The 13,658-nt window shown below is 37.0% G+C and overlaps 1 protein-coding gene across 6 annotated transcripts in view; it reads right to left on the minus strand.

The window, feature by feature from the left end:
• The window catches only part of SFMBT2 (Scm like with four mbt domains 2), a 267,599-nt gene that overhangs the window by 82,352 nt on the left and 171,589 nt on the right, over positions 1 to 13,658 (minus strand). For all 6 annotated transcript variants that reach the window (XM_077469284.1, XM_077469285.1, XM_077469283.1 and 3 more), the window contains 3 exons: positions 10,580 to 10,668; positions 4,177 to 4,423; positions 307 to 404 (listed from right to left, as the gene is read on the minus strand). In XM_077469284.1, the coding sequence (XP_077325410.1) occupies positions 307 to 404; positions 4,177 to 4,423; positions 10,580 to 10,668 (434 nt within the window). The remainder of the gene's footprint in view (positions 1 to 306; positions 405 to 4,176; positions 4,424 to 10,579; positions 10,669 to 13,658) is intronic.

Genomic DNA, 13,658 nt, shown 5'->3' on the forward strand with positions numbered 1-13,658 from the left:
CCCTGCTGCTAAATACAGGCAGTAGTTTAGGCTTGCCAGCCTGCAACAGGAAGTGCTGTTAATGGCAGGATCTCAAGTTAAAGAACTTTGCAACAGATACACAAAAACAATTCATTAAAAAAAATTGTATATAATGAGGCATAATGCCAAACATACATTGTGGGTTTACATACACTCTATCTAATATCTGCATTTACCCAGCTCGCATACACCTGTTTGGAGTCTGGGTACCATGTTTTCTATAAAATAGTGCACAGGGTACAGGATAACCAGTTTATGGTGAAGTGGAAGCTCTTAGTATCTTACCTTAAAAACTTCAACAGGTAAAGGACAACTTGCAGCATTTGTCAGGGAATTCTCTAGAGCACATTTCCATTCAGATATAGTCTTTAGTGGACAAATATCTAAAATATAAGATGTATTCAATAATGTATCATACCATGCACACACAATCATTTTAAATTTTAAGAAAACTTACAATTTCTTTGAAATTTTATATAGCTTTATATATATATATATATATATATATATATATATATATATATATATATATATATATTTTTTTTTTTTTTTTTACAAAAATAAAATATATTGTTGCTGGAATATAATATGTTTGTAAAAATCTTAGCTTTAGAAACATTGAGTCATTGCCGATTCTTTCTCTCAACAGCTGACCCTGCTAGAATTTTGCAAACCTGGTGATGATGTCACTGGGTGTAATATTTTTTTTCTTCTCACTATAGCAACAAGATAAAATAAAAACTAATATTGGGCTATGCTTTAGAAGGTTAGAGGTTTCGGGCTAAATGTGGGTCAAGCTTATACAAATCCCTTAAAGGCATTATAAATCTTTCTACCTGCACGTTGTGTTTTTCAGATGTGCATTGATCATGTATAGTGTCATTAGTCACCCTGTATACACAGCCTGTAGTAGAGTTAATCTTCTCATTTTATAGTCAGATATTTTGTGTTTGTGTGCAAAGATGAGGTTTATAGCATGACACTGCACATGTTAATGCAAGACCTCTCTCTATAGTCTGAGATTTGAACTGAGATTTCCTATGAAGAAACTACATATCCTACTCTGCAGGTGAGAGCTACATAGTAATTAAATCTGACACAAACAGACACAGCAATTAACAGACAGATCTCTATACTAGAAGAAAAATGTTTTCATCATATCCCCACATTTGTTGTGCAACACATAAGAAATTGCAATGGCATGGATTGGACACCATGTGGACCGAAACAGGAAGTTGCCTTGTCTCTTTGATGATTAGGGACAAGCTAGGTGAATGAATACATGGATATAGGAAATTGATCAACCAGGACACTACAAATTGCAGCCAATCATTGCAAGGTAAGGCAAATGATACAAAGAATGCAACTACACTAATACCTATTTAAAACAACAAAAACATTTAAAAGTGCACAATGCTTTTAAATTCACTCATTAGTAACAGATTGTCATATATTTAAAATAATTCCTATAAAAATAAACATTTTCTATAGTTTTAATGGCATAGTTATTCAGCGATCTAAATGCAATTTGTTAACAATTTCTGGTCTCTGAAGCTTGGGTGGCTGCTAATATGCATGTAGCCTGATCTAAAACCAGTAAATTAACCTGCAGGCAGAGAAAGAAAGTTTGCTCATATATAATTAAAGCTTGAATCTGAAAACATGTATATGTTTATAGACCTTCCCCACTGCCTAAGACTGTTTGGTATAAATATTTTGGCCTGCCTTATAAGGCACTACTGTTGCACAGTGCTGTCTCGATGATCCTTGAAGCTTGCTTATAGTATAATTAAGCAGTATGATGACTTTAACAGCATGTGGTGATGTTCTTTTATTTTCCAATTGGCAGGCTGGGATGTGTCAGTGACCAAGTTATTTTGATTAACAGGATAGATGTGCGCCCCAAAGCTTAAACACACATGATTGTTTTTTTTACAATTTCATGTAGAAGCCCCATTGGGGGAGCTTTGGTAAACATCAGGAATCTAAACAGACCCCTGATGTCTCACTTCTGAGACAGAGAAAGGGACTGAGGCCAGAGCTTCCCCAGTCCCTTTCTCTGCAGCCTCAGCTTCACTGGACAGTCAATGAATGGGAAATCCTCTGTGCTGAGTGGCTTCCTGTTCATTTGGCTGGCCAAAGACCAGAGAACTTTTTGTGATTCGGCACCGCTTTAACTGACAATTGCGCGGTCGCGCGACGTGGCTCCCAAACAAAATCGTCCTTTTTTCCCACAAATAGAGCTTTCTATTGGTGGTATTTGATCACCTCTGCTGTTTTTATTTTTTGCACTATAAACAAAAAAAGCGACAACTTTGAAAAAAACACATTATTTTTAACTTTTTGCTATAATAAATATCCCCAAAAAATATATAAAAAAATTTTTTTTCCTCAGTTTATAAGTGTTTATTGATTGGTTTGCGCAAAAGTTCCCATTTATACAGCGCAATTAAAAATGCATGTATTACTGTGTAAATGTGACTGGCAGTGAAGGGGCTAACCATTAGGTGGCGCTGTAGGGGTTAAGTGTGTCCTAGGGAGTGATTCTAACTGTGGGGGGAGGGGCTGTGTGTGACACATCACTGATCACCGCTCCCGATTACAGGGAGCTGTGATCAGTGACAGTGTCACTAGGCAGAACGGAGAAATGCTTGTTTACATTAGCATTTCCCTGTCCTTCCTCTCAGTGAGATGATCACGGGTATCCTCGAGGACATCGAGTCCGCGGGACCCGCGATCATGCTCGTGAAGCTCCTGGCGGGCGTGCGCACCCGCAACCTGCCTCTTAAAGGGCAATGTACAGGTAGGTGATTCTGTCTGTACGTGTCCTTCTGCCGCAGTATATCTGCGTGAGGTGGTCAGGAAGCGGTTAAGTTAAAAAGTTTAAATAGATCATAGGAACTAAGGAATACAGTGCAATGGCAAAAAAATAAGGAAAGGAGAGACCTTTATTATTCAGACACATGAAGGGGATGATTTATATTGCACATTGATATTAATAAACATAAGCTTTAACCTCCACATTGTGTGCACACGCAGTACTGTAAAAACAGACACATGAAGGAAACATGAATTATGACTAAACTGAAGTAACTTAAATAACCCAGTCATTAAAAATCTGATAAGAGAGTAGGGAGTGTCTTTTTATTGAGATTCTAATGGTGACACGTGCACAAGGCACACCAGGGAGCAGCTCTAACAAACTTCAATAAAATCTGGAGTTTAGTTAACGATGCTCATTCACACATAACATGAACAATTTATAGATAAAAAGAATTCTTGGTCCAAATCCATGCCTCCTTTAGCACTCATTCAGACCTGTGCAGAGAAATGCTGTAGGGAAAGATGTAACGTGTCTACTTTTTAATTAAGTTTTAATAATTCAAACAAGCAGTAAAATTACTTTAATCCATTTACATCAGGCTCACACATACATGTAGCATTCATTCACATGCAGCATCACTGTGTGTCTATTCAGACCACGCCCCCTCACTTTCCTAATTGGCCCACTGACTTTGATTGACAGCAGCGGAAGCCAATGATGCCTGCTGTGTGTCTCAGCCAATCAGGAGGGAGAGTCCCGGACAGCCGGGTCTCTTTTTCAACATCGCTAGATGGAGATGGGGCTCAGGTAAGTATTAGGGGGACTGAGACACATAGGTCCAAAGTCAAAGCAGTTGTGAAGTATGGTATATAGCAGGATTTGGAATATCATCCTTGTTTAGCCACAAATGAATAATCTACAGGAAAAAATATATTTGTAGTAACACACTGAAGTCACATTTCAACAATCTGCTGCTCTGAGCAGGTAACTACTAAAGGCAGATGTTTAATTGGTTGACATGGGCTTCAACAATCTGTTGGACAAGAATTGTTATTTGAAATGAAACATCTTATATTAAATCTGTGGCAGCAGTCCAACAACTGCACAGATCTGAAACGGCTAGCTGGATGAGATAACATGGCTAAGTTTTTTGAGTGTCTGACAGTAAAATAGACTACTAATGAAAAATATTGTTTAAGTAGCAGTTCAACTAGCCCTGTCCCATTGTATTTGTGAACGTTTGCAAAAAACTATGTGACAGTGACAGAAGGGTTTGTGCTGAATACCTCCACTGAGAAGAAAGACTATCTGAGCATTTTTTCATAACATACCCAAAGGTGGTTCCATCCTGCACTGGTTTTCTTGGCACCAGCCAACAGGTCGAAGTCTACAGTCCAAGTAAAACAGCCATTGATCGCAGGCATCTGACTCCTCCAATCCGACATAGCGCAGTCGTAGTCTTCCACCCACATTTTCTATCACACTGACTATCCAGTACTGAAAGGGGTTCTGGGAGTCCTGAAGCTCTATCAGTGAATCGACTGTAATGAGGTCTACTGGGGTTTTTCCCCGAAGAGGCTGTTGGAGTTAAGAGAGATGGTGTAATTAATAGGTAAGATTACCTAGATAAAATATTTCAAAGCAAAATTTTATTTTTTTGTGATACACTGTAAGTTTAATGTGATTATTATAATTCACAAACAATAGCCCCTTATAGAACACTGTAATAACAGATTCTTTTTAATGAGATATCAGGGGTCTATTAGACCCCTGATGTCTCCCCTACCTTCCCTGCAAAACCCATTGAACACTGACAAAAATTTAAACACACTCTGTAGCAGCAGGAAATGTTTTCAAAATCTTGGTCCATCTTCCACTGAAATATAAAATACTGTCAAGCAGTGTAATCTCCAGCCACAGTAAAAGTAGTACAGTATACCTTTGCCACTGCACTGCCAATGCTGGGGGAGGGTTAAAGTTTTATACTACTGCACTTACAAACAATGGGGGGTTGTTAAAAAAACACTGCAGCGGACAAAAAAATAGCACTGTTACTGAGTGCAAAGTATGGGGGGGGGGGGGTTAAAGTATGTGTTCACCTTTTTAGAAAAAATAATAAATGCACATAGGTGCATCAGTGGATCACGGGTGCAATGTCAGTCTTCTGCAGACAAGACCTGCAGCTTTCAGCTCGTACCTCCACATGGGCTGTCAGTTTCAAAGTTGCAGGGCTTATAAATGAACGACAAGGGTGCTCATAAATGCCCTCGCAGTTCAATCTGAACTACAGGCCATCTGCCGCAGTGGCAGGTAGTTCATTCACTCACTGGAAACTGAATGAATGACGCAGCCGAATTGTGACAGCAGAAAAAAATTCCACACCCACTGTCACACTGAGGAGAGGATGGGGGGGAGGCGACAGAAACTGCAACGTTACATGTTTCACCCTAGATATAGGTTCCAAAAAGTGAACTTATCCTTAAACAGCACTGCCACTGATACAGATACTGTGGGTTATTATTTTGGTCACTGACACCCAATGCTGGGGGTCATTATTAAAGTCACTGACACCAATGCTGAAAGTTTTTTTTTTACTGCAGGACCTTAAAAAAAAAACATTTTGGGACATTGAGGTGCATTATAGCCAATTCATTTTGGGCAGGTTTCTTGACTTAATACGTAATACTTAATACCTAATAGCACTTTAAGGCACAAAAATGTGCTGGTAATGTGTGGCCATGTGTAAGTGTCCAGGGCTGCACTTGTGGCCATCTATTATTTTTAACTTGACCACCACTGTCCTATAGTATGGCAACTCCAATTGCAGAACCAGATCTACTCTCAGGCTTGGACCTGTGCTGATAGAGAGTGAAGGCAAAGAAGTGATTTTCCCTATTGTTGTCAACCACACATTTTCTCCCATTATTGGTTGAAATACAATACGCTTATTTATACACTGTCACAATAATGTAAGTACGTTTAGAACAAGCAAAACAATAAAATGTTCTGTGGTTTTGGGTAAGTAAAACTTTCCATAGATGTCAGGTGGTTGTGTAAGAATTCAGAAAGGGTCTGTTTTTACTAAATTCAACCATTCATATATATGCTCTGATTGCCTGAGGATTTTCAAGCCTATAAAGAAGGTAGCAGGAATAAGACACCGCTCGCACCAGCTTATCTTTAGACGAATAATAACAAATGGACAGTTTTTCAGAAAAGGCCAATCAATTGTTCCCTTAAAGTGGTTATAAACCCTTACATATACCTAGTGAAGTGACTGGACTCAGGTGATACACAGAGAATAAACAAATCATCCTCCATAAGTTGTATGTGTTTATCTGCAGCGTCTTTCCCCTACATCCATTTAAAGTGCAGAATTTACACAGAATCTCTCAGCTCTGAAAAGCAGGGGGTAGAGAGTTGAAGTTACATCAGAGGAAAGCTCTAAGAGCTGATTGGAGGGAAGGGACACCCCCCCCCCCCTCCTTCATACAGCACACAGGAAGCTGGAGCTCCTTCCCCTGTTACAATTTTTCTCTTGGAGTCATGAAAACTCATCAGAAGTGACTCATGCTGATAGCAGAGGAATGAGGCAGCAGACAAAAATGGCACATAGTGCTTTGGGTTGAGACAAGTACACACTAAAGAGGGATATGCTTTATATATCACATCTGAATTTTACAACTACTTTAAAGAAAATGGCCAGGCTGGCTGATGCCCATTTATGGCCAGCCTACAGAGCTGTGAGGGTTATTTACTAAAACTGTAGAGTGCAAAATCTGGAGCAGCTCTGCACAGAAACCAATTGTCACGATCAGAGGGTAAGACCACCTGGGACTGTAAACGTAAGATCTAACAGGCCAATGTAATAACTAAACAGGTGTACCCAGGTACCAGTCCTCACAGATGCAGGAGCAGTGTGACTACATGCAAATGGAGGTATGCCAGAATCACAGGATCTAGGGAGCTACCCAGTCTTCATCAGAGCCACTGGAGGAGTGGATGTTGCGCTGCAAGGCAGCCCCCAGGTTGCGACTCTCTAGCACGCCTGTGCAGGCACATTGCAACCAAATGACATGCTGGAAGGACACGGGGTGCACACAGGAGACAAGGAACCAAGGAAACCCTCTGAAGCTGGCTAGGAAGGAACACCAGGGGAAAGGATACAGTTAGCAAGTGTAAAGGGCAGGAGAGAGGGGAATGCTGAACCACGGTGCAGAGAGAGCGAGAGACTTAGCAAGCTGGAAAGGTCTGCAGGCAAACAACAGCAAGAAACAATGCTGAGAAAGACACACACAGCAACAGGAAATGGTGGGATCCACAGACATAAACCAAAGGGAATATAACTGCACAGAGGGAAAACACTGAGAACAAAGACAGGATCAAACAACACACAGAATATAGGAATACTCAGACACCGGCAAACACCACAGGAACATAGGGGTCCGGCTTCCACGTAAAGATTAGTTACTTGAACACTAACAAAGGTGCCATGGCGAAAAAATACCTAGGTTCAAGGCGGATAGGCAAGAACCCGAGCAACTCGGACAGGAGAAAAAAACTGGCGCTGGATCGGTGTGCACAAAAGCGTGACACCAATCGCCTTCCAGGTTTTATTGTCAAAGCTTAATTGAACAAGCTGAAGTTAGAAGTTGATTGGCTACCATGCACAACTGCACCAGATTCTGAATGCACCAGTGAATCTCCTCCATAGTGTCTATCCCTTTGAATACAGATAACTACAAGTGTAATATACAGTTAACAACAGCTATCGAATGCTAATGGTCATACTTGATACAGAAAACAGACTTCATCTTGTACTGATTTGAACTTTTTTCTTAAGACTTCATCTTATACTGATTTGATAGCACTAAACTGAAATCCAATTACTATTGCACTGTGCATATTAATATTGCTTTTTCTAATGCCTCATGAAAAGAATCAATATTGAAATAAATATTTTTTCTTAATTTTTCGCATTTCATTTATAGTGCAACTCAACAAAACAAAATCAATAATGCAATTCTTATACTCCATTTATTAACAGATACCTGCTTTTGTTAAAATCAAAATGTACACAAATGTAGGTGAAATGAAAATGCATCAGTTATATGCTAAAAGTCATTTCGCCTCATAAAGGAGGAGATTTTAATAATGGTTTTCCACTGGACTCTGATGACCCCTTTTAACACATTTCATGGACAAAACCTGAAAGCCATATTTTTTTTTTTGTGGCATTTAAAGACTGTAAGATGGTTTCCCTGACAACTGACTGTCCTGTAGTTAATGAACACCTCTGTTCTTTCATTTTTCGAAGGCGTATCATACTATGTGTTATAAAGAGTCACTTAATGTAATTTATGGTTTCAACTGTGTGAATCAAAGAAATGTTAGCCCAAGGATTTCCTTAAATTCTAAACACATGAAATGTGATATTTCTCAGTGATCTTTTACCCCCTTCTGCAAGCAGTAGTAGACTATTGTACCGTGTTAGCCATCAACCAAAGTTAAAGTTAGGCTTTAGGATGATAGCATTTATCGGCTAACTAAAAAGATTGTCTTGCAAGGTTTCAAAGCACGTTTCTTCAGGTAAAATGAATTGATAGTAAGAAACCTTTTTGCAAGAAGTATGAACTATATTTTATTTATTAAGCTGAACAATAAGGGGTGTCACTTAACATAAATGAATGAGTTTTTATTCTGTATTAAGCATCCTGCACAGCAAGCCGGTAATACTTGCTTATTATTCCAAGAAGCTTGTAGATACAAAAGAGTTATTGTCTGACCATTTTCCCAGCAACAGCAGAATTGCACATTATGTCACTTCTGTTTTTAAGATGGGAGGTCTCCAGGTCTGGCAGTCCTCTACTTCCCTCTTTAGTTTCCATTTATAAAGTATGACTTTCCATAGTTACTACATATCAGCAGCAATAAAAAAAATGGTTCCCGTATCTTTTAACCACTTGTCTAATAGGGCGGCGATGTTTTTAATTTTGTGTAATTTTTAAAGTGTTAAAATTCTTTTTTGCAAACAATTACTTACACACCCCCAAACAATTCTATACTTTCTGATAGCAGAGACCTTGCAGAATAAAATTGTGTCCACTGCAATTTTTTATGTTGCAAGATGCAGTTATTTATCAAATGCATGTGTTCAGGAAAAATACTCTAAAAAGTAATTTAAGTGAAAACAAACAAACAAACTCAATTTTTGGTCAAATATAAAACAAGCGGTTGCTTCAAGTAAATCCATACCAAGCATGTGAAGCTTTAAAATTACTTGTGCCTGTGAAATCGCATAAATCTATGGTATCCAAGATTCTCCATAGGCAAAGCTTTAAAAGTCTATTAAGGTTATCAGTTTAGTGTTAACCATGAATTATGGCCTTAGAATTATTGGTCTCATTCTGATGGTCACAACAATACTTCAAATGTGTGGTGCAATTTTATGTTTACATACAGGTGCGTGCGCTACACTTTTCATTGGGGTGTGTACAGGGGTGACAGGGGTGCGTTCACATTTTTTTTAAATTACTATGTATTCCTATTAACACTTTTTTCTTTATTTAACTTTCTTGCTATCATTCTTGATTAGGTGTTTTCTCAGCTACAGTAGCTTTCGGACAAAATTTGTGTGATTCGGCGATTGTGATGTATCTGAACTTGCGAATTACAATAGTGACAAATTTCAAATAATTCCAAATAAATTGTAATTAAAACAACAAATTCATAGATAACATGATGCGTTTTGGGCCTTGTGTTAATGTTTGAAGCACCCAAAATAACAGAACAAAGTATAATGAATGGTCTGAATTGATTCAGAAACATTCTTTTTTACTCTAGTGAGCTTAGCTTGAGTATTCTAATAAGATTATTTTTGTATTTTGGTTGAACTTGAGAGACCATTCATTTAATTTGTATGTGTGTGCGGCCAAAAAGTCAGTTGGGAATAAGGAAATTAGTTCAACTTTATAACATAATTAGTGAATATGTATTAATACGGATTCATTCATTTATTTGGATGAGAGCAGTGCAGTAGTCTTTGAATAATCAGACAATTCTTTTTGCAGTTACATTTTTCATTATTATAAAAAATGTTCTACATAACAAATGGAAACTATAATGTAATAAAAAATATTGCAATGCATACACTATATACACTAAGGTATAAAAGTGAAATTAAATGATGATTCCAATTTATTGTGTTTGGGTTGGATGGAGGTGAATCCATCAGAATCTCTGAATCATAGCATAACGAATGAATCAGAAAATAATAACATTCCATTTGTTACTTTTGGATGCACGAGACTCCAGTTGATATTGTCCAATCAGCTCATTCCATTTTTCTTTGTGGGTTGGACTAGCAGGGATAACTCAGAGTGCATAAGTAATCTCCCGAAATACCGAATTAAACACGATAAAGCAAATATAGCTAATCTATCAAAATACAAATCGATACGGAACAAAAAATATACCAAATGAATCCGAATATACAAAAAAATTCTGAAAATGAATCATTCTAACATAACAAATATGACAAAACAAAATTATTTACCTAGTGAATGAATCCAAAACTAAACAAAGCAAATTTTTCCATCATGCACATCTCTATTGATAATATAGTTTTTGTGATATAGAAAAAAGCATAGAGCCTGATAAAAAAAACTATTCACTTGAGTTTAAAATTGGAATAATTATTAAAAAATACACTTTCATTTAAATTAGGATACATACTCCCTCTAAAAGTTTTGCTGGTGCAGTCCTGGAACCAGTCAAATCATGAATAAGGTATTCAGCCCAATCAGTGCATTTCTCCTTTATACCTGGGGATAAAAAAATCTTGCTTAGTTCCACCACACCAATCATATTGACTGTATAACATTTTTACATACTTGGATTAGTGATATAGGGTAATGAAGTTTGCACTGGTACATGCCCTTAATTGTTAGTTTCCTAAGCATACTATGAAATCACAGAACGATTGGTTAATCCTCCCCAGGTTTGGAACAAGGATATTTGGAGGGCTAATGACAATTAAGTTATTTTAACTTCTCTGCACTACAGTACCATTGTACCATTGAAAATGTTGGTCTTATATATTAGGGAAATGCAGTAATCAGTGACAATAATGCTGGCCATATACAATACGAAAAATTGGCCGAAATTTGGTGATTTAGACAGTTCGTTCATTTTTTGGCCAGTTAATTGATAATCATTGGGACATTTTTGAGCCCAAAAAATTAAGGACAAGTTTGAAAGTTTTCTGCTGAACGAATGATAAATTATAAGGTTAATGTGTTTCCCGTCCGAACTATTTGCACTAGGTATATATATAAAAAAAAAAATGGATTCATTTATGTCCACTGAACGATTTATTGGTCATTACATGATGGCACTATCGTTTGCTCTCACAGCCGAATATTTGTTTTTCGAAAATGGGTTCGGCCGATTTTTAGCATATTGTATGGCCAGCATTAGGGGTGTATTTATAAAAAAAATTGCAAAGCAGTTCATTCCATTGAAACTGCATTTATACCAGTTTTTATGTTATTGAGCAAAATCTAATGTTCTTAGGTGGGATTCTCCACAATTCTCTACAATTTGAATACGTGGATGCAGTAAATTCATAAAATGCAGAAAATACTGAATGACAATGACAAGGTGCTGAGTAGCATACTTACAGTATCTTTTATGATAGTCAGTGTCTATGATAGCCACTGTGCAGCAAACCAGAAACCACAATTTAACTTTTATTAGTTTAAAACACTTAGAACAGTAAACAATTATTGCTGATTAAGTGTTATGGTTACTGAACTTTGCACGCTTCCTCCTGACTTATCATTTGATAAACCCATTTCTCTATTTGTGACAATCGCTGGGAAAATATTTTCTTGGCTTATGTACTAAAGTATAACTAATGGCAAAACTTTTTTTTTTGTTTCGGATAGAGTGCAGAGGGATCAGAACACCTATTAGATTTTTATTTCTGCCTGTGCCCCCATTAGTGAGATTCACCCTCTCTATATGTGTCCTGTTTAGTCATATTCTGGGTTGTGTCCCCAGAAAAGTAACAGAGGGGAAACACCAGTTCTGATGACTTGGGGATCCCCAAGGAATTCCCTTTATTTGCAGGGATTTCCTCTCATTTCGTGTTTGGCTATGGGACTGGAAGTAAAAGGGAATTTCCGCAAAGGGACACAGATGGCAAAAAATAACTTGACAGGGGTTATGACCCTTCCTTACTCTATCCAAAATTTAAAAAATAAATAAACGTTTTGCCTATAGTTCTACTTTAATTAATCAATAAATGTTGCACTACATCTTTATGTGTGTGTAAGTATACAACATATTAAAAAGTTAATTAAAATGAATCTGCATACAGCCCTTGAACATAATATGTAATATGTAATCCAACTAACTAATAATATATCAGGCTTGGAAATTCATTTGTAAAAGTATATCGCAGAACAAAATTGGAGTTTGGTGTTGGATGGTAACTTATAATTCTTTAGTTATTCTTTGCATACAGTTATATATTTATTAAGCAGGAAGACCTGCATCTTTGCAAGCACCGGACCAGGTTGTAAAATAGCAATAGCAATAACAATGAATAATGATTGGTTGCCATGAGTTATTTAGCTCTTGACATTTGCTCTTCTATGTAAAGCCAAAACATTTATTATTTTATTTTATTTATTTTTATTTTTTACTTATTTTAGTATCATACTTGTGTGCTCATGCATACTAGTGCAAGGCTGGTAGCACTCAAACAAATGAGCACTGGCTTCTGGATTACTAAGGGCAATAGATTGACAGCTTTAGTTTATAAATGATAAAAGTAGAAATATTTAAACCAATTACCATAATACTGATCTCAGTTTATTGAAGGCTTAAACTACTTTTGTTAGAAAAAACTATTGGTCATCATTTGATCAAGAAAGCCTGTTTTTAAAAGGTCAGAACAGATAATGTTTACTAGTTTATAAAATTTCTCCTGGGTAGATTCTCTTTTTTTTTTTTTATCTGGTGTAGTACAATCGTCCTCTACTGGAAAAGATTTAGCAGTATGAGATTTCATTAATTGTGGAACCAGCAGTGTTGTGTACACAGTGGATTGTACCTCTTGTCAATTACAATATGTAGGATGTACTGGGAGACCATTAAGGACAAGGATAAGCGAGCACTACCATGGTGCATCCTACACGTTAGATAAAGGCTTATCTAATGTGTCCAAACATTTTAAACACCATCACTCGGGTAATATGTCTTATTTGATTTTTTATGGTTTAGAAAGGGTTAAGAACCCAATATCCATCGTAGGCTTCTCGAGCACGAGGCTTGGTGAATTTTTAATCTTCACACTAGGATACCATCTGGTATGAATTGTAGATATGCTGTTGACCTTTTCCTCCATTGAATATTTACTATAAAATGTATTTTGTGTTTGACTGGTTGTTCTATCATATTTTAATCTTTTTGAATATATTAACTTTTTTCTATAGATCCATTTTGCTCACCTAGTATCTTTCTATGTAAATGTGGTATGCCCTGCACTTCCTGGGGAGTACCTACCTGCAGATGTGTTTCTACACTATCTTTTTATCTGCATATGTATATATATATGTTGCGTTTCCCATGTTTGATTGTGCTTTGAACAAAGCTTTTGCCGAAATGCATCAGCCATCATTTTTAACACGGTCATATGGAAATAAAGATATAGGAATCTCCAGAAGTGCTGGCTTTTCTGTACTCGTATACTCATGCTCCCATGTTTTAAAACTGAAATATTTTATCACAATATTCAGCAAATTAG

The sequence above is a fragment of the Lithobates pipiens genome, unplaced genomic scaffold (assembly GCF_037356315.1).
Source record: "Lithobates pipiens isolate NorthernLeopardFrog02 unplaced genomic scaffold, aLitPip1_a1.2 Scaffold_8, whole genome shotgun sequence".
Taxonomy (NCBI): domain Eukaryota; kingdom Metazoa; phylum Chordata; class Amphibia; order Anura; family Ranidae; genus Lithobates; species Lithobates pipiens.